The sequence below is a fragment of the Varroa jacobsoni genome, unplaced genomic scaffold (assembly GCF_002532875.2).
Source record: "Varroa jacobsoni isolate VJ856 unplaced genomic scaffold, vjacob_1.0 scaffold_1199, whole genome shotgun sequence".
In the NCBI taxonomy this organism is placed as follows: domain Eukaryota; kingdom Metazoa; phylum Arthropoda; class Arachnida; order Mesostigmata; family Varroidae; genus Varroa; species Varroa jacobsoni.
Genome location: NW_019214101.1, coordinates 157122 through 178056, shown reverse-complemented (window position 1 = coordinate 178056; position 20935 = coordinate 157122). Strand labels below are relative to the sequence as shown.

General features: G+C 40.6%; 1 protein-coding gene and 1 long non-coding RNA gene across 3 annotated transcripts in view; one reads left to right on the top strand and one right to left on the bottom strand.

Annotated features, from left to right (window-relative positions):
• Positions 1–423: 423 nt before the first annotated feature.
• Positions 424–20104, bottom strand: LOC111267543 (putative G protein-coupled receptor B0563.6). 2 transcript variants are annotated; one of them, XM_022845818.1, is made up of 3 exons: positions 19074–20104; positions 5109–6372; positions 424–2650 (listed from the first exon to the last, which is right to left on the bottom strand). In XM_022845818.1, the coding sequence occupies exons 2-3, from the start codon at positions 6021–6023 to the stop codon at positions 2396–2398; spliced, it is 1170 nt and encodes a 389-aa protein (XP_022701553.1). In that variant the 5' UTR covers positions 6024–6372; positions 19074–20104; the 3' UTR covers positions 424–2395. The 2 variants fall into 2 exon arrangements, with proteins under 2 accessions (XP_022701553.1, XP_022701554.1); XM_022845819.1 differs by having other exon boundaries at positions 19119–20104.
• The window catches only part of LOC111267547 (uncharacterized), a 20501-nt gene continuing 12820 nt past the window's right edge, over positions 13255–20935 (top strand). The window contains exon 1 of the long non-coding RNA XR_002684699.2: positions 13255–13496. This is a non-coding gene — a long non-coding RNA (uncharacterized LOC111267547). The remainder of the gene's footprint in view (positions 13497–20935) is intronic.

Genomic DNA, 20935 nt, shown 5'->3' with positions numbered 1-20935 from the left:
TTAGTTACGTACGTTTATTGGCTACCAATTTTCGCTTATAGGTTTTTCGTTAATCAGCATTACAGGGTCGTGTAATATTATGCTAGTGAACGCTAACCCAAGAATAAATACAGCATTTGAGATTGAAGGTACTAGTTAGCAGGACATGTAGAAATATTTTTGCTATGGAAGATAAGTCTATATGAAGGTTGCGGGAAGCGTAAAAGACATATATAGTTATTTCCTTGGTATTTTTTAAATTACTATAAATTTCGTGTATTAAACATTTGTGAACCTAAGTTTTACGGAGCATCGACGCCAAGGGCCTTCAGCCGTTACAACAACAAAAAGTAAAAGCTTTTTGCGATCTACAGCTTTCGCGCCTCTATCGCTAGATCACGATGGAAGAACTAGCTTTCATACTGAAAGTGACAACTCAAAACGTTCGTTCGCGTAAAGAGTTTTGCCTTTTATTGATATACTGTTGCTTATAGCACATATGCATATATACATATATATTTACATGGGTTTACATAGTTTACAGAAACTTTCTTTTGTTTCCCTTTCTTTCGCTTTTCCGGGGAGTCACGGATTGACCAGTTTTATTATCTAACGCTCTGTGCGATTTTCCATTTATGAAATCATCTATTTGTAGAATAATTTCTGCTCATGCTTTGTTTAGCAAAATAAGATCAGGTAACCCATCAGAAACAAATAAAAACGCGTTGCACATCTTGAAAACAAAGGGAGCATCATTACAAAGTCTCTCAGACGAAACGTTATACAGATTTAAATTAAAGTTTAAAAACCTTACAGAAAAACGTATTTGGCAACTTGGTCGATTAAGAAAAATTTCCTCGCTCGATAATTTCCATTATTCACTCTATCATTACCACGTTAGCTTGCAAAGCTTCTGACGGATGCTTATTTTGCCTATCTTGAACTATGATGCACTTGTAGGGCCTGGCAAAGTATAGGCAATTTCTCGTATTTACAAATACTTTTTTTCACTAAAACCTACAAATAAAGTAGAAATTGCACGTACCTGTTCCATTATATGTTTCAAAGGTGAGCGGCCGATAAAAGTGGTGAATGTTATTTGGTGACTTGCCCTTTGCGTTCGATCTTATCAAGGTTCAATCGTTTACCAGACCGTGTCCTTGGAAAAAGCTACACCTTTTGTTTAAATCACGTTTGTGTCTGTTTCAACGAACAATGCTTGGCTTGATGTTTACACTGGCAATTTACTACACGTTGCTTTATCTAGGTCTTCCGCGTTATTGTTCCTGAACGCCGCAAAACAAGTAGCTATCCGGCACACCATACGTATTTGAAAGCTAAAATATTTCAAAGCGAAGCGTAATATTTGATGTGATCGTTGAAATTCCAGAAATGGGCGAATCGAAACTAATATACAATGTTAAATAACTGTTTTTAGTGGCCAAGGGTGAATTAAATTTTTCTATGGACGGTTCGCTGTTAACTACAGTACATTTAATTGAGCCAACATCGAATTTAGTTGGTACAAAAATTAAATCGAATGGTGTGTATGGCTTGTATGAATGCCGTATGTTACATACCGTTTCTTGTATTCACTTGTTTAAAAGATCACATACCACTGAGCCACCGGATAGTAGGTTATACAAAATCAACAATCAAACTCTAGGACATATGTAGATGCACAAACGTAAATAACCCAGCACTTAATTTTCTTGCTAAAATATATATAGTACATTATACAGTAATATGAGTACTTCATTTTCTTTATAGCAAGATACAGGGTAGATGTAGTCCTGACTAAATATATATCCGATGCGAAAGACACCGAATCGAGAATTCGATACGACACTGCATTGAAGATAGAAAGAGGGCTGTTTCTGCACGTGCCGTTTGTTACTGTATTTCAAGTTCCGATGTAAGTTCAAGGTTTTTGAATCTTAATTGATAAACCGTTGCTGAGCGTAGTGTTCCTATCGCATGTTACGTTAATGTAAGTATAACTGTATGCTTCCTATAGAATAAATAATTATGGATGTTTCGAGTTTTACGTCCATGTCGACCGCTTAAGCACAGCTTCGTACGGCAGGATTTTAACACAAAACAGAATGTGTCTATGCCCGATTTCAAATCTAGGTTCCCTAATTGCAGCGCACAAGCATGATACCACTGCAACATCTCGGGGACATTCCTATACAATGCATACACAGGTTGATGGGACAAATACATCTCGTCTCATATATAGCCGATACATTCAACATTCATCGCGAATGCCTTCATGCAATAAAATCAAAATCTTCAAAGTGTGTCCATATATGAAGGACTGCGTGATAAATCTTTGAATCACGTGCAAGTTCATGAGCTTCAAAATGGCGCTGGAGCTCTTAAGGCCAACGATGTGACAATGTGTATGTTGCAGTCACACGTCGAGTGGCAGCCCATCATGTGGGGTTCGGCTGCCGCTTGGCGTCATGACTATTGAAGCGTTGTCTCTCGAAGGCGAAGTTCGCTCAGACGTCGAGACCCCGAATGCGGTTCGTGGGATGAGCCACAAAAAGGGTCTCAGAAATACACGGCAAAATGTGTCGCGGATCTCTGTTGAGCATAAACAGTAGACATAGAAGTTGGTCGCGAAGTTGCTAATTTCCATATCGTTAGCGAAGGCACGAAACACCTGTTGAGACGAAATCGAGAACAGGAAGTTGGTTACAAGCGTGTCCGAGGCGACTGGATTAATTGTCGGTGCAGAACACAGTTGAACTCATCGAGCTAGATGCTATTAACCTCGCTGAGCACTTCCAGATCCGAAAATAAATACATAGCCCGGAAGCGAGTGAAGTCTATCCTTCTTTCTTCCACCTCTTCTATTAACTTCTGCTTGCTACGTGTATATATTAAGGATTCCACAAGGTAATTGTCTTGTTGTGCACGGTCCATTGTACACAACGTGCGTCATTTCTAGTTATGAGTTGAAGTGATGCTCTTAAATGATCAAAATTATAAGTAGCCCAAGTTCCCTAGCTTGGGATATCGCTAAAGGCAATATAAAAGCCAATGTCAAGATTATCGCCTGACCTAAGTCTACTAATAGAAGCAGTCGTATGTTGCTCGCTGCTGCGAAATCACCATCTTACTGTAAAACTGTAACTAAAACAATTGACATTTTTTTATGTATAATAGAGTTGTTGTTATATTACGGGCGATAGGTAAATAGCGAAGCTAGCCAATTAAGACCAACTGCATTACGTTTCTAGATATATCTAAGACGAGCTTTTACAAGGCCCCGGCAACCAAATATCGAACCATTCGGTCGGCGCCATAAAACGAATTATATTTCTATAAAATCAATTTGGCAAACTGTAATTAAGCTTGTTTGCTTACACAACTAAGAATAATAGTGTATTTTGAACGTCTAGTTAAACTTATATGTATACCGTTACTTTTAAAATGAGCAACTCCAGCAGATAGCCATGTGTAGTACTTGTAATTTGTACTCATATGTAAAGTTATCCACTTTGAAATATATGAAAGCCATAGCTAGTAGACCTAAGCGAAATAATCGACCAATAACCAATATTAGAGAAATGGAGTTGAGCTAAGAGTTGTTGCTTGTTAGGATTGTACGTTTGAACAGACAAATCTAATATTTGTTGAAGGAAGGATAAGGAAAAAAGAACGCACAAGCTAGGTTAATTCACTTTGTCAGAACAATTAACTTATGTTTCAGATTTTTCTAGCCATCGTCATGGCCTTCAGAATAACCAATGGTTGCTAATGGTGCACAGATCCAGAGTTTTCATAACCTCTAGTCTTACACATCTCTATATGAAAAGCTTTACATAGACGAAAAAAAAAATGATGACCAGTAGGCGCAAATTTTCCTACAGCAGCAACAACCTGTATAATCATTTAAGACGTGATTTCCCTCATATATTTCAATTCGTAGAAGGGCTTATTATATATTATAAGAATTGGCTTCATACACAATACTAAAACTAGCAAAACTATGGCGATCATACAGATTCGATGAAACTGTACAAACTGCCAGATTCTCAAGTGACGAGTCTTAAATGTGCAAGCCCATTAAAGTATGATGGAATGCTCGAAATTTATTTGTAGAGAATAAGAAAAAAAAATAGGAAATTATGTGTGAGACAGTTTTAATTTTGGTAGGAGAGTGTGTTAACTATTATGTCCAAGGAATTAATGAGGAATATCTGTTTTCGGCTTTGACAGTATACAGGACCTATTCCGTTCAGGACAGGAAGGGAGCTTACCAACGTGATACATTAGGCATATGAACAACGAGCCGCTGGTCTAATCATTTATTTACTTTAAAATGTTGTCCCACTTTACTTTTTATTATAATGTGTATTGCATTGACCTTCGTCAGACGAGTTGGTCGAGTTTATACTGAACAACTTTGACTAATGGACGCGGAAATGCTCCATTTATCTTGAACTATCGTAATAATATGGTTATAAATAATGCTTTCGTGCGTATGTGTAATATACTGGACATCTACGTGAAGTGAGCAATAATAGACTTGTATATGTGTTTTGTTATTAATTTAGAGTCATTAACAAATTTTTGTATATCTAGATACTGCACTGATTATTTTGGCAAATATGACATTCGCCATATGATTAAAACATTGTCACCATTTTCGATGCGGTTAGAAGCGAATATGACATTTTTCAATTTAATATATTTCTGTTTCTACTAGTAATCGCCTACAGGAACTTGACAGAATACTTACCGTACATTTCAACAATGAAATATTTTCAATAACTGTTGTCAAATTGATAATTTTACGACAGTTCTTAATAATTTTTTAATAAAAAAAAAAAAAACGATTATCACTATAAATAGAAAAATGCATGAATGAATAAAGTAAAAACTAAACGGATTTTCTTTATTAATAAGTCTAATTAAATAGCATCATCTTTCAGAATCGGGCATATCTTACGAAGCGTGATTACGTATTTCTGCATGGGCATTGCTAAGGCACCCACTTGCGTTTTCGTTTCATTTTCTCTATAATCTTAGCATTTTCGGCTTGCACGTATCTAAAAACAGCCAGTCAAAATATGAATCCTTTTTTATAAAATATTTTTTTCTTACTAACCTACCTGGTAAGTGTAATTGTTCTCCATACGATCACCGTTAAGGACGGTGTTAATAGCAGCTGGCGTCATGCAGACACAGAACATGATCACAATCGAGGCTAGTAGAATAACGAGACGGCGTTCTTCGGCGAAACGTCGACCTTCCGTTGATTTGACCAGGCTTTTTCGTTTTTTCGCTAAGCGTCGGAACGTCAGAATTATGGTGGTATTGAGCATAGCAATCACTATGACAGGGCCAACGCGAACAATTACTTCTTTGACGAAAAGGTACAGCCGATAAGCGGGATGTTGCGATACCGACAGACGGTCGCAGGGGACCCATTCCTCCTGACCTGTGTGCGGGTTTATCACTAAGGTCGGTTCTTTCTGAAACCCGACCGGTATATACAGCAAAATGGGTACTATAAACGATATACATATAGCTAAATGTGCCCATCGTTCGGTGTGAATATCTTTATATCGAGAAGGTAAGCACACGCTCCAGTATCGGTCAAGCGTGACTGCCAGTACAATAAAGATCGACGAAGTCATCGCCGAGTTTACCAGCGGCATTTCTAGATGGGCGTAGAAAAATGCTGCAACATAGGACTTCGGCTGGATACCGTGCAGTCGGAGTACGGAGAAGATAGCAAAAGTTAGAGACAGAAAATCGAACGTCGCCAGCCAGGTAAGATAGACATAGGTGACTCCTTTGAGATTTGGCCGGGTCAAGATGATGAGGTTTATAATGTTGCCTACAAGGCCTAGCACAATGATCCCGACTGCTGTGACGCCATAAGCCAACAATTTAACCGTCGCAATGCGTTCCTGGAGTTCCTCCAACGCTGCTCGATCAAAACCCGCGAAGTTTTTAAGAATAGCATCTTCGGCTGATGGACAGTAACTAGCCGTGTCTGCGGACCATCGTCTCCAACTCATCACCGACACTCCGAAACCTTGACTTCTAGTAACCTACACAATAATATTGACTCTGGTAGTTAAAAATAGGACAAATTCCACATTCACTTTTAGGCCACTAACTGTGTAGCCACCGTCTATCGCCTTGAAAATGACGGATAACCTGATGAACTTTTTTGTGATTATGAGGCATCATTAAGCGCGAAGCTTTGGGCGGGCACAAAAGCATTTCCTGGAAGAATGTCACATGCAAATGAAGCTCTGGGTGCAAAACGGGCTTGAGCTAGTCTACATCCGTCACAGTGTGACTGTTATATGTTAAAGTGCCGCAACTCAGGATTAGTCAAGCCGTAAAATGACGTCATTTCACCTGAAAAACAAATAGAAACAGGGGAAGATGAAGATGACTTAAAGAGGAAATAAGTGTACAATAGATCAAGTGGAGCCTTTATCTATATAGACGGATTTAAGTTGTCGCTTTATGGTATATTAAGTGGCATCGTTATCACGGTTAGCTGGCGTATGCCCTTCACTTGGCTATGAAGACCTACGCAGGGATTCACGCACCCCTGTAAATCTCCGTGTACAATGTATTCCACTACACACACTCACATACGCAAATATGTTTAAGATAGTGCGATCAATCTGCCAAGTGAGTCAACTTTCGAGGAACATCGGTTGCCAGCTTCAGCTGTTCCGTTGCTTTGTCGGTTTATGTCGAACGGTCGAACAATGCTTTACCCGCCATTATAAAATGGCTGATGCAGTTCGAAATGAGCGTTACGTACGGCTACAGCGATGTGGACGTAACCCTATTGGAGCATTCGGGTCAGTATCTTATAGTTGTGTTTTTAATTGCGCTTTTTTTAAGCCGTCCATTAGCTGGCAGGCAGTTACGATAGGCGGCTCCACTGTGTTGCATAAATGGCTGGGATAAGCTTAAAGGATTGACACACGTGGTCTTCGAAGGAAATAATGTGGCGACAAGTTTATACGATAATAATATCATTTTTATTTTGACCATCGTGACGGGATGAAGTTCATACATAACGCTACACAGAATCGACAGATGTTGGCACCAAGTTAATCCGACCATTGCTATCACTAAGCATTGCGCCTGGTAAACGCGAAGAATCTCAGTTTCAAAGGGGACCTCGGAGTGGCACAAAATAATCAGTCGAGTAATCAGCAGCTAATTGGACGAGGCCAAGAGTTACTGTGGTCATAACGTGCTCGTAAATGGTCTGTTTGAATATGGCTGGTTCGATCATCGTCTACGTTCTATGTTAGCTTGTGGGTTTATGAGTTCTCACTGTGTTAGTAGCTCGTAGGTCAAAAAGTTGCTGTAAAAAATGAACAACGAAGGGTAAGGTGCATTACATAATGAAGAATAGCCCATCTAGCAGCTACTTCAAAGGCTGACTATTGCTTTCGATTATGGAGCCAACTACCACGACAAAACCTTCCCAGAGATCCATCTATTACTAATCTTGTTAGGAGTCCCCTTTGGGTCAGACATCAGAATATTAGCATGACAACTACAGCGAAGATCACCAACTGATCACTTTCTAGCCATTTGAATTGCTTATGCGATCCCCCATCCGCGCGAAAGCTTCGAGTATGGATCTCCGCGCAGAGCAGAACAACCTTACCGCTATGTGTATGAGACAGAACCGCTTTACGGCTGGCTAGAGAATAGTTTGTTTCATTCTCTATTGTCACTAGCTCATGCGCTGTTTGGGGTAAGCTATTCATTCAACGGCTGTTTGGTAAGAATTCTAACTGTGTTCGTTCTTTAGAATAACATACACGCACTGATACAGTGTCATTGGTTGCATGGCCCGATAAAGCAATACTCTATATAGAGTATTGCTTGTTTTTGGCTTGGTATTCCTTCCATTGAGACATGGTTAGTCAGGGATCGATAAGCGAATTAATTGCGGCCAGCTGCTATTAGATAAATCGACGGAGTACGGATAAATTTGACCGTTTCGTTTCGGTTTATCCAAGTGTGGGGCAAGTGGGAGAGGCCGGCTGTCAAAGATAGAATTCAAATGGGGTTAAGTAGTGTTGTTGCTATTGCTGTCACCGAGGTATACTTCAGCCACGCTAGAAAGGATTGGCTCTGTTGTCTGGTTATTTATTTGTTAGACTTCTGACAGAGTAAGCAAGAATTCCCTTAACGTATGGCACCACAATATCAACCGCTTAGTCCCATATACTACCTAGAATGAGCGTTTGCGTCAATTCGTCTAGTTTCGAATTAAAAGGTGTCCTCCTATGGTAAATAGGAAAGTTTAACAGGTTGTTATAGTTATTATTAAATATTAAATAAGAAAACGGAATGACCCTATACGTGTAGGGGGTTAATGATTGTGACATCATCAACGTGTACCCTGTTCATTACTTCGTTCGTATTATCACATACATCAGCTTACTTCAAAGTGTGCGTGTAAAACTGACTAATTTTCGTGGTGGAAACGATGTTGCTTAATGATAAAAGTGTGCTCGTGAGAAACTGAAAGTTTTCTTTAATGAAAGGACATTCATACTCATCACTACGGCAGCAATGTATCGAATTTAAGCTATCTAAAAGGTTCATTTAATCATCAGATTTTCGGTATACGAAAAACACATAGTTTCAGTTCCAGCATGGATTTCTTTACAAGGAAGAGAATAACCAAGCAACTATTTGAATTGTTTAATGATTTTCATTGCTTGAACAGCTGAAGGCTTTCAATTATGTTATCATTGTTCGGCTGCGTCATCTTGACAATAGCGCGTCCATAGACAACCAAGACGAACTGCTTGTCCTTAGAGAATTTTTTGGCTAACGCGCGGCTGACTGTCAGTCTCTACTACCTGTTAATGAATCGGGCCAGATCTGAATCGTGAGGTGTTACTCCAGGGATCTATCTGCTGGGCCTACTTTAATCCCCTCCAAACCGCGAAGGGCAAGGTCACGTGCTGTGTGTCAGCCCCGATATAAGCGCCCATATGCCATATTTCTTTCCATCGTTTGTTGACTTTCCCGTCTGTAGATGCATTTTAATGGGCCTGCCTGGGTTTTTTCAAACATACCTGAGCACCGACATGACAACAATGAGCCATGGCCATAATTTGCAACTGTAAAATTCAAACCAGCAATGCTAGCATGTACATGGTCATTATGGCAAAGCACTCGAAAGATATGTGCGTAGACCACGCCGCCCTTCATCTTCAGAGATTCTCCGAACGCCGTTTAGAACCAGCTATAATATGTAGCTTTGATAGTCAACAATATCAGAAATTTGGAGCTTTATAGTGAGCTGTTCAGGTCTCTGGGTTACTGAAGGCCAATGGCGTTCTCCATCTGCTTTTTTGTAAATTAAAGATAGATGTGGTACTTAACCACATGTAGTTATTTCTAAGGAATGTAAGCATTTAAAATCAGTTATTCGTACATACTTTGTTTACACTTTACGCATGTGAAAATTTTCCCGCTTCAACGAGTGAGGCCGCTGGCTTTAGTTCCGCGATGAAATCTGTCATCTTAGCTGCCGTTGAATTAATTGACTTAGAAGCTGTTGTCTACTAGGTAAAGCTCTTGTAATAACCTAGTGTTTCAATGAAGGTAAAGGTGCAAATTGAACAGATGCCTCTTTCACGCAAAAACACGTGTTCTGAAGAATCTTGATTGTACTATTTGTAATGCAATTTACATAGAGCTAACAATGAAAGAGTTAGGGGTCATCATCGTAGGCTTTTTAGGACACGATGCTTATTGAGAAATTGGCAGAAAGTATATGGTGTTTCCGTTAGCTACTACAGGGTAAGGTGTCTTGCGGATTGAAGCTACCGGCTGAACTATTGTTTGTAAAGACGACGTTCGGATGTCTGTGTAAAGCAATCTATCAGGGTTGAGCTAAGAGCCGGGGAGAGCACGGTTACGATTAGGGACCGTCCCACGCCTCTCGAGTAAACAGCTGATGCTCGTAGAGGTTTCACAAAGTTCGAGGTGAAACCGATGTTTTCAAGTGTGCCCAAACGATATGACGACTTTTCTGGAGCCAGTCCATGTATAGTTTCTAACAGTCTTACATGTGTGAATATGATTCGGAAATCTATATAAGCGGAAAATATATAAACAGAGTTCCTAAGGTCCGTAGGTAAGGAAATACGTGCGAAATGAAAAGGTTTATATAGAAAGACTAGCACAGAGCGAATATCTCTGGGAAAAATTAACCTGTCACAACTATGTATGTATGTATGTATGCATGCATGCATTTATTACCAATAGTTAAATTGACAAAATTGTTTTTTTTCTTGCCTGAAAACAATCTGTCTAAATCCTTAAAATTTTACAGGTTACAGGCTGTTTTGCAGAACCGTAACCTAGATGAACCTTTGATTTAGGCAAGGTGTTGAATAATTGATATGCGGCACGGATAAGCTTTAAATCGTTTTGATAGATGAATAAGTGCTGACGTCATAAGATGAAGTTTTCGTGGAGTTCCCGTAACCTTCCCTAGTACAACTTCCCATATATAGGAAATAGATAGTGTTAGTTGATTACTGTTACTTAAAAACATGGCACTTACTCGGCTATCCTGCCATTGTGCGGGTGATAAGCGAATATTAATTAATTGATTCGTAATGTTCGATAATTGTCACAGAAGGCATAATGTAGGGATTTTTATAATTGTTTATGACCGCAACAAGACGGGCCTGTGGATTTGTACGTCGGCGCGCTGACGGAAGAAGCCGTGCCATTTTAAATCGAAGCGAACTTGTCAACCTACAGGAAATCGCAATGATGTTTTTAAAACGACCTATTGATGGGAAGAAACTTTTGTGGTCTTCTTGACGCTACATTGCGTGCCACTATCAAATAAACTAATTGCTTCTATGTAAGAGCAAAAGATTTTAATAAAAATGAATAGCAAATTTATAAATGCAGTGGTCGACCGATTCAAAGCCGCCGAACACAGGGACGTAATTAAAAAATCTTACAGCGAATCACCACTTTCGTCGAATACGTTTATAGCATTCGTAGCAGTAGTGGAACACGCATTGTATCTCTTAATCAGTCAACTCAAGTTCTGCATGAATGATGCTTTTTTTTTTTATCTGCAAGTCAAAGTCTTCGCGTGCCCCACTGAACCACTTTACATTCTCTAGACACATTTCAAACTTAAGATATCGACGCTTTTTTCGAAGCGTAATGATTTGATTCTATTCTACGTGTCATTTTCGGATCAGTTCTCAAGTTATTAGTGGAGAGAGAGAGAGAGAGAGAGAGAGAGAAAGAGAGACAATGCCATTGATCAGATTGATATCAATGTTGCTGATAACTGATAGCTTATCATTTTCTATAATATTATAATGCGGATATTGGTTCCAGTGAAGTCTCGATACGGCTGTGAAACTGCAGTGTACACACTCATCTACCGCAAATGCAATAATTTAACTTCGAATCGAGCATTTTTACGCTATAAAATCACATACAAACAATATCCGTATCAGTAAGTAAAGACGTCCTGTATATTATACTTTATTTGCTTGTGACCCAGCGCAACCCAGTTACGGTCGGGACCGGCCCCTCCGCCCCATATATGGATTACTTCAACGCATGCGAATGATCATTTACTGATTGGAACAGTCTTTGACGCGAACAGAGAAGACGTAAGTTTGTATCTTTCACCTTTGTCACTTTCACAGAAAGATCTGACATGACGTACGCCGGCCGTTTGTCTTCAGCTTTCCGGCTGTTTGTTTCCTTTAGTACGTAAATCAACAGTGTCGAAAGCAAGCCACCTCACAAGAACAACTTGTTATTGGCATACTAATGACATGATAATGGTTGGGGGCTCCTGCTGCTTCTACCAGCCCTTATCGCTAATTTAAGAATAGCGTCCTTCTTTAATCATCGTCATTTATATGCTATATTAAATTTAGCATTGGTCATAAGTACAAGTCGCTGTGACGAATCTGGCGGGGGACGGACCAGGAATCGACCGTCTCAGAAATGTTTAGAATGTAAGCATAAGTAGATTTAACGGCTCTCCTAGATTTATCTGTAGGTACTATCGTGACTGCAAAATATTACCCGATTGCATATCATACGTAATTATGCCATTAGCTTGGTCCAAAATGTTGTAACCCATTGAGCGTTTGTTCAATGGGCATTTGTAAGCGCCAATGTGTTTCGAAGGAAATACAACAAGATTCTTCGCACGCTTTAAGAACGATAACGATATATATGTGTATAGATAATAATACAGAATAGAACTGCGCATGTCCTATACAGCCATTTTTCTCCACCTGCAATACTAGTACAGTCAGAGTGTGTTTTATTCGTATCCGATCGCGGCTGTTACCCCTATCGCCATTGGCGCCGTGTCCGAATTTCTATGAAAATACATTCATTTTCTGAAATAGGTATCTCCCGCTATCGTTACAAACAGCATCGCAATGACCATCGCCACGTTGTCTGCTGGTCTGTCTACAAAAGTTTTTCCTCCTGCTGTAGTAGTCTGTAATGACAGTTGCCCCGAAACACCACTGGCAAATGTCTCTGTCGGGCTTTGGTCCGCTAACAACGCCGTCTACGACGTTGCAATCACGTGTAGTACTGCCAACGGTAATACTTCTATAGAGCAGCTAAGGTGAGGTGTAAATTTTAGTACGTGGCACCCGAACGAGTAGTCATAACAGAGGTAGCAGCAGTTGTGTCAGGCACAGAAACGGCTAGAAGCAATACGAGCAACCAGCTCGTCCGAGACTGGCAGATAGCCGCCTCATAGCTGGGCCACACGACACGCCAGTCTGCGTAACAACATGTCTCCTATAGCGTTTTATGTGGCTGCCGGCCTGGTCGACCGTAATCGGCCACAAGTACCTCCACAGCTTAATCGTCGGTAACCGGTTTCATCGTCGGCCTGTTGCCATGTAGTACAATTTTCTTTTGCTTCTGGTGCCACCATTGCGACTGTTGTTACTGCTGCTCCTGCGTTATCATTTTGTTGTCATGTCGGGCCCGTATTGTCACGCTGCTGACTTCTCTGTCTGTGGACCTACTGCTGGCAGCTGATCGTTGCCTGCCCGCGTAGATCAAGGTCAGGGTTAGTGGACGACTGACTACGTATTGTACATGCATATAGTGCACACGTCATATAGTACAATGCTTGCCGCTCCCAACGGCTTTGGTGGCGTTGCCTCAATGATGAAAGTGGTCGTGATATTTTTATTGGTGTTGTTGTTGTTGTTGTTGTTGTTAGCAATGAAAATGGCACCTAGTAAGAAACTGGCCCTCCCTTTCTCCTTATTACCCCTTTCTTTTTTGCCTTCCTTCCAACGACAACAAACTGAAGCGCGACACTATTGTTCTTACGATTGTTGGTGCTGATGATCGTGATTCCTTTATTGGTTCGTCCCGTGCCGCTTGTCCTCCTGTGTATTGACGATATTGTCCATTGATGACACGGCTATTGTCATAAAGAGATTGCCCCAGCTGTAAGTGCCACTATCCTAGGAACGGAGAATGGTCTCTCATCGGCCTTTCTCAACCGGTTGTTGCTGTTTATTTTGTATATACTACATATAACTGCGGTACTTTTTGTATATCTCAATCGTTTAACGACTGTTATCTGTTAGTCAGGCTGCCACCCCAGCTATGGGGGTCCGCGTACAGCAAAGATTTATTTCCCCTGGCCTGCTTTTCATACATATTTCGTAAGTAAAATTATATATCTAAGCAGATAATCGCTTGAGTGTGGCGTGATGCACGCGTTTATATATGGGGTATAGATCAACATGCATACATCAGCGCGCGTTACTGTTACGCCGTTTGGAGGATCCGCTCATAAGACACACGGTCCTCTGTTTATCAAAGATCTATTCAGCTGTAAAAGAACAGCGGTCCAGGCCGATCTGAGACAGCTCCAATCAAATGAGATACTCCGTTTCTATGACACATGTTAGCTGATATTTGTAGACTGTACACCTACAACTACAGATCTATAAATTAAGAGGAAACCGTAAGCCGAATTAACTGCCGGTCATATTGTCATCCAATTTTCCTTGTTTGGCGTAAAAATAACATATATCACTAAGAAAATGAGAGAAGAACTTCTTGTCGGAATTTGTTATTATTAGTAATTTTTTGTCATCGCGTATCGTGGCTTCATAGTGTTCCTAAGCGCGAATAGGCCCTTATACGTGAGCCGCTACATTCTGAGAGGAAGACTGGAAAAATATTCATACATGGAAGTAGTAGTTTACAGATGTAGTCTCTTCAGATGCTTATAACTCTGTCCAGGTGAGGCTAATTGGTAACAAATTGTGTGAATAGTTCTATATTTATGGACAGATAAATGATACTTTAATTAACTTAACGAAAGATGTCAGCCGTACATCATTAGTTGGGCATCACAACGTAATTCAAACAGAGTAACGTTGTGGTCCTTTTCGGCCTACCACTCAGTGCACCTACTAGGTACACAATGACGAACCTCTTTTGGGTGAAACAGAACGACTCTAAGAAAACCAATATGACAATACAATTAATCGTATTAACGTTAACGTATCGCCTGCAATCTCCATGTTCTTGGTGACCATACCGTTGATTGCGCTCTAAAAAATAACCACATTTTACCATCATGCATTGGTGAGTGAACATTGAAAATGGTCGGGTTAGATTATGTGAAAATCACTGAAACAATATTAAATGACCATAGCTAATTTGAAAAGTTCTGTACAAAAATTATTACCCTACCAACTGCTGGCCGGGGTCACCCAAACGTTCTCATGATTTAGCAAGATCCGATTTCTCAGTGCATTTTGATGTCTATTCCTTCGCTTTACCAGACGAAGACGAAAGCAAAAATAATAAATTAGAGTGTATTAAATAACCACAAACAGCTTACGATACCTGCCAGGACTGTGTTTCTAAGCACCAAATTTTCTTCAAGCAATACTTTTCGTGTTAGAATTAACTCCGTCAAATCGCACCTGTTCTCACACGTTTTCCATCTTCCGGAAGCCCGCTTCCTTTTGCTCGGCGTAGACAGATGGCCACCGACGAAGCCGCTAGTAATGCCTGCACTCCTACCTATGGTGGTAGTTGCCAACCGTGCAGGGGGCGCTGAGCCGTTTGCGGAAGCCATTACGTATCAACAACGATTTGACCACTATGATATGATATGATAACAATATGATGTTGCATAGGTCATCTCGTATCGTGGCAGCACGCGATGCTGCGAATCGTTTCGGCGCGTACATTACCGATTCGTGTTAATTAGCAGCATTATAATGGTTATATATAATAATAATGGTTAGTCATGGTTCCGCCCACAAACACAACTTCTAGCTTACGTCGCCACGCTGAAAATCGTTGAAGATAGGTCATCTTGCACCATCCCTAACCTTGCCCATACGTTGTGTATATTCTGGCAGAAGTGTCTGCTGTACAATGTCGTCTTCCGATTTTTTCTATTATTCATGACTATAATCAACGTACGGTTTCCAGCTAAAAAAGCGTTTACTCATAATCTTGTAACTTCGAGCGGCAAAAGAGGCCTTGGCAATATTGTTTTTTCCTTTGTCTTTGAATAATAATGATCTAGTGAAGCAAAATGACTTTGCAAAGCTAAACCTCAAGCTCATTTGCTCATTTATGTATACAATCTGCCTCCGCATCTCTAGTACATAATTCTCCCCTTGAGATACAGACATCGATGCGGATCGACTGAGCATGACAACAGGACCATTGAAAAAAAAAAGACTGGGCAAGCCTTTCGTTTCTTTAAGATGTTTTATATATCCAAATCGTTAAGGAACCTTAAGGATCAACATCTATGTAGAATAACTGAATGGCGCGAAAAATCCTCGAATTTAGTTTTTTTTTCGTTTTTTGATCGATAACTTTACAGTAGCAATTCGCCGTTTCGAACTTTAAGTTCGAGTTAATGTTGGCCCCATTACTAAGGCTGAACCGAATAGTAAGCTTTAACATGTTAGACTGTCAATTACAGCCTTGTCGCACGATGATACAACACGTCCAGGAATACGCGGTACGTTTATTTCCATCCGTTCTTTTAAATATTCGCTTTTGTCGTGGTTTATTCAAACATATCTATTCATTTTGAGATATAATGCAGCTTCTACACGTCAATTTTTCTCGTCGTTGCGTATATGGTTTACCACAAAGCTAGCATAGATTATAGTGGACGTCAATTACTATACGAAACCTAACTATCTGATCACGTTTCAGCTGAGGTGCTTAATTACTCTAAATATCTGCCTTTCTTGTAACCAGTTCATTTCACCATAAACGAGGTGCTAGGACCTGCACGGCCTGACGTCACAACGCCCTTTCAGGCATTTCTTCCTCAACAACGGCATGCTAAAGAGCTTACCCTGCTTTACCAAAACGTAGCCTTATACTTGATTTGGTTCTGAAGCTAACGAAACTTGGGGCAATAATTTTTCAACGCTTGAACCAACGCAGACCCAAAGTGATATTCTCTTATTCTGACGTGCGTTCGCACAACATATACTGCTGCCCACCAGGCAGCTAGCCGACGTCGTTTACGTTTTGAGACGTCTTGTGTTTCTTAGCCCTCTCTTAGCTTAGAGACACGCGCCGAATTCGCGGCTACAACCTCCATACAGTCTACTGCTTTATCATCTTGAGCTATGCTGATCGTATTCGCTGAATCACGCATCGGAAGTAAATGTCTTTCGCTGTGCTCATGGGGACGGCCCTGCTATGCGACCCAAGCAATTGTTTTCTAGCCCAATTGTAGCCCCGTACTGAATCGTGTCTAGTGGGTATTGCAAAATTTGTCGGGACGGCTTCACAGGAACGACGACGAGGTCTAAAGAACGTGCACGCATGAAACTTGGTTGCTATCGCTCCATATTTAATAATAGTAACTAAGAAATTGGTTAACGACCCTGTGTCGTTATGTGAGCATAATTCTTGCGTAATATCGTACGACAAAACCTAAGTGCCTTAAGGAGTGAACGTGCAGTACCATGTATGTTTGAATAAAAGTATACATTGTCTTTGAACTATCCAAAATCGGCTAATTCGAAAGATATCAAACTCTCGAATCAGGTACAAGGTCAAATTTTCCACAGGCCCATAACTTTCGATAGAGTTCGGGGATAGTTTACCTGTGGCTGTCACACTCATCATAGTCGACTTTGCATGTATGAGCCTGATACCTAAAGGCAGCAGCGTGTTTGTGTATTTCTTGCATATGAAGGTACCGACAGAAAGAGCGTTCAGCTGCGCCAGAGCGTCGAAGATAGGCTAGGTTGACGCCATCACTCAGCTCGAGGCGCGAACGAGCTTGTACAAAAACTTCGTCAACAGATTCAATAAGAACGTGTTCCTCGCAACGACAGCTAGATAGACGTGAGAGAACGACTGTTATCGTTAATAAAGACGATGGAGAAAATTCTTACTGTGGCATGCTAACGTTAAATGTTACGGTGAACGGGAGGATCAGGCTAGGGCTTCCCTGTATGCAATTTATTATATGTGTCACTGGATTGATATAGGCATATATAATAAGTTACGCATGGCAGGATATCATCACTGTAAAAAATACTCGCTTGTCAAATATAAACATTTTATTAAATTTCTCTTATAAGCGTTAATATGCGTACATAGATTTCGACCGGATGTATACCAGTAATTGCATGGATCGGTTCACAATTGTGAAATCTAGTAGAAGAAAAGTACCAAACAAATGGCCGAACGACTACAAACCCACCTAACTTGACCTGGATACCACAGATACAATATAACTGAAAATGAAAACCAATACTTTTGGGGGGCAAGGTAGAAACTAATGCATGCACGTACCTCCCATAAAGAAAACAACGAAACACGTTTTGACGCTTAACAGAAATGCTAGGCACCTAGCCAAAGAACAAGTGAAGGCCGTCGGAGTAATTTTTACACGAGATTTTAGTACTTCTATGGTTGTACGTGATCTTTGTTTAAAATATAAATTTGAAAAAATCCATCCTCTTTAGTAGGCTAAACTACGAATTTGCTAGCGGTTTCGTTTTTACGTTAACCAAATACGACCATAACTAACTGATGTAATTAAATCAATAAGGGAAGTTGATTTTTTTGTTTACCGTTTAAAATTGACAACGCTTATAAAAACGTATCCATTAAGAACAGTGGCGCCCCACACCTCCTGATAAAACTGAATCAAAGGTACTACGACTTAGATTTAGCGACAATTAATTTTGATGCTTTAGTATTATTATTGTTTGTGTTTTGATTGATTGTTCTAACGTACGCCAGTAATGAACATTGCATTCGATGACTGGTCTTGTATGAAGCATCACACCAGCAGGAAAAAAATTAAAATTTAGGTGGCAAGCTTAAAATGTTCGTTAAAACAAGTTTTTTGTTTAGAAAACACTTATTAGATTAGTCTGTTTCATCAAACGTCTAATAAGATGAGCAACTTATGAACGTTTTAGGACTAATCTCTAGTTATATGAAATTATGTATCATATAAAAAATACTTTTACTTAATACTTAACACCGACCTTTATACGACCTTTAAATAACATACAGTGCGTCCTTTGAAATATCTTTAGAAAAATCAACACACGCTAGGCCAGATCATAATTGTCCGGTAGTTTTGATCCAGTTACATACAACATGTTTAGCGAACCTAAAATAGGCAAATATCTAAAGAAACCGTTGCGAAACCTTAAAGTCTTCGCCAAATATTCGATAAGAACCTACTTTGAGCCTCAAGGTTTGTTTGCGTCTATAGGACCTTTTTCTGCGTTGGTGTGATGGCAAGGCATCCGCCTATTCAATCTAAGGACACGTAAGTCTTAGGTTCGAATTAGTAGCGTAGACATGTTCGTTTTGTAATGTTAATGGATGTCAGCATCCCAATGCACTTCTGGGTGTAAAACTTAAAACACTTTAGCTTTAGAGCCTACACCAGTGTTCGAAAGCCATGTCCTCATCAGTTCAACATTATTAGACATTACAGCGATAAAAGTTCCAACAGAGTTAAATTGACAGATAAATGGTCAACTCACCGTCTCCTAATATTTAGTTACTCCAACCGTACCCACAATGCGTACCTCAGCTTCGCTGCCGTCTTGCGTAGGATTCAGGCTCGGTTTTCATGTCGGCCTCACCAATCGACCCGTTCCAATTAGCCTCGTTGACTTTCATATGTTTCCAAAATCAGCCACTAAGAACAACATCTTCACGTGTCAATAGACACGTCTTACGAGCACGTTTTCACCTCCCGGCTGTCTGTCACGCTACCATCTCCCTTAGACCTCTCAAAGCGTCGACTTGGGCCAATTTGCCACCACTTAGTGAGCATCAGCCATAATAGGGCAGGATCACTTACGTCTTCTTCTATCACCAATGGCCGTACAACCACATTATGTAATGATATTATTATGGCATTCTAGTGTGGTTCCGCTGCTATGAGCTGCCGCCTACGAAGCCACTCATTCAGGCCCGTTTTACAGTCAGACTCATATCGCTTTTGCTCAAACTAGCAAAATGCTATATGACAAGAGCAAAACCATGGCGATGCCGGCCACTGCGATGACTTTGCTGATGGTAGCAGAAATATCTGAACAAAACTTCTATACGGAACTAGATCGCAGCCGACTGACCGGTTTACAAATGGATAATCGCGCACGGAGCGTCAACAGCGGCTCCTGTAAGCCGTTAGCAGTTTTGCATCCTTTCCACAATGTGCGATCGGGTTTAGAGTCGACCCGAAAGAAGCGTAGACCACGTTTGAGTTCCAGCAGCCGACTCGTTAGGCAGAGTAACAGGATAGTATTTGAAGCAACAGCAGCAGGCGCTGTTCCTAGATAGTGATCGCCGGCCAGCCATCACCCCCGCCGGCAACGACTGTGCCTGTTACCGCTGAAGCATGTGACTAGTCACCATCTGAAGAGCATTAACTCTCGAGTAGACAGTTTCTATTGCCGGGAACGACGGCGCTCCACCTCCATTTTAGGTGCTTCGCTTGTAACAGTCGTGCAGTTCTGCGGGTGCAAAATGACTCGTGCCGCGGACATCGTCTTGGCTCTTGCTTCGGTCAAAGTATGTCTGCTTGTATTGCAATTTCCTATCGCTTCCGACTCCCTATACCCTGGAGGGCGCTACGTAAACAAGCCAAAAGGAGAGAGGCACAGGCACACACACACACACACAAAGCTAAGTGCAACAGGCATATACAGACTGACAGGCGGAATTTATGGAATAGGCACGATATGGATAGCTCAGTAAACTGGATTGCTGGCATTTGGCGCAGAAGCATAGAACTCGAATATTTGGCCAACTGCCGTGCTCGCCCTAGAGCAACCTTAAAGTCGTAATGGGGGGCAAATTAAATTGGAGAGAAGAATAGAGACAGACAGAGAACGTGAAAGTTGAGGCATGTTGAATGATAACCATCCGTATCATTGTATCCGTAAGCTGTCACAAAGGCACGATGATTAGCAAGGGTTTGCAGTGGAATTAACTGTTAACGACCGAGTGAACAGCGTGATGAGATTCAGGAACCAAACCTAAAAATAATCGTTGCTTTGAATCAGACCTAACAGCTACTTTAAACGCCTCAAAGCTGAAAACAGGGTCAGTTTCTTCTGGTTTATGATTGAATGAAAGAACTTCTTGAGGAATGATTTTTTGGAGAAAAAAAAGAATCACACATTTTGGAAAGGTATTTTTGGTGAATTATGACTATTATACAGCAGTTGCTATATTACGGACGGCTAGATAACATCATAATTGATTACACTGTATACTGACTTTGAAGATTTCAATGCTCGGATCATATCTAAAACCTCCCTGGGGCGAAACGGTAAAAAATTTCTCGGTAAAAATCGAATTAGTAGAAAAATAGTTTGATAAATAAGGCAGCTTG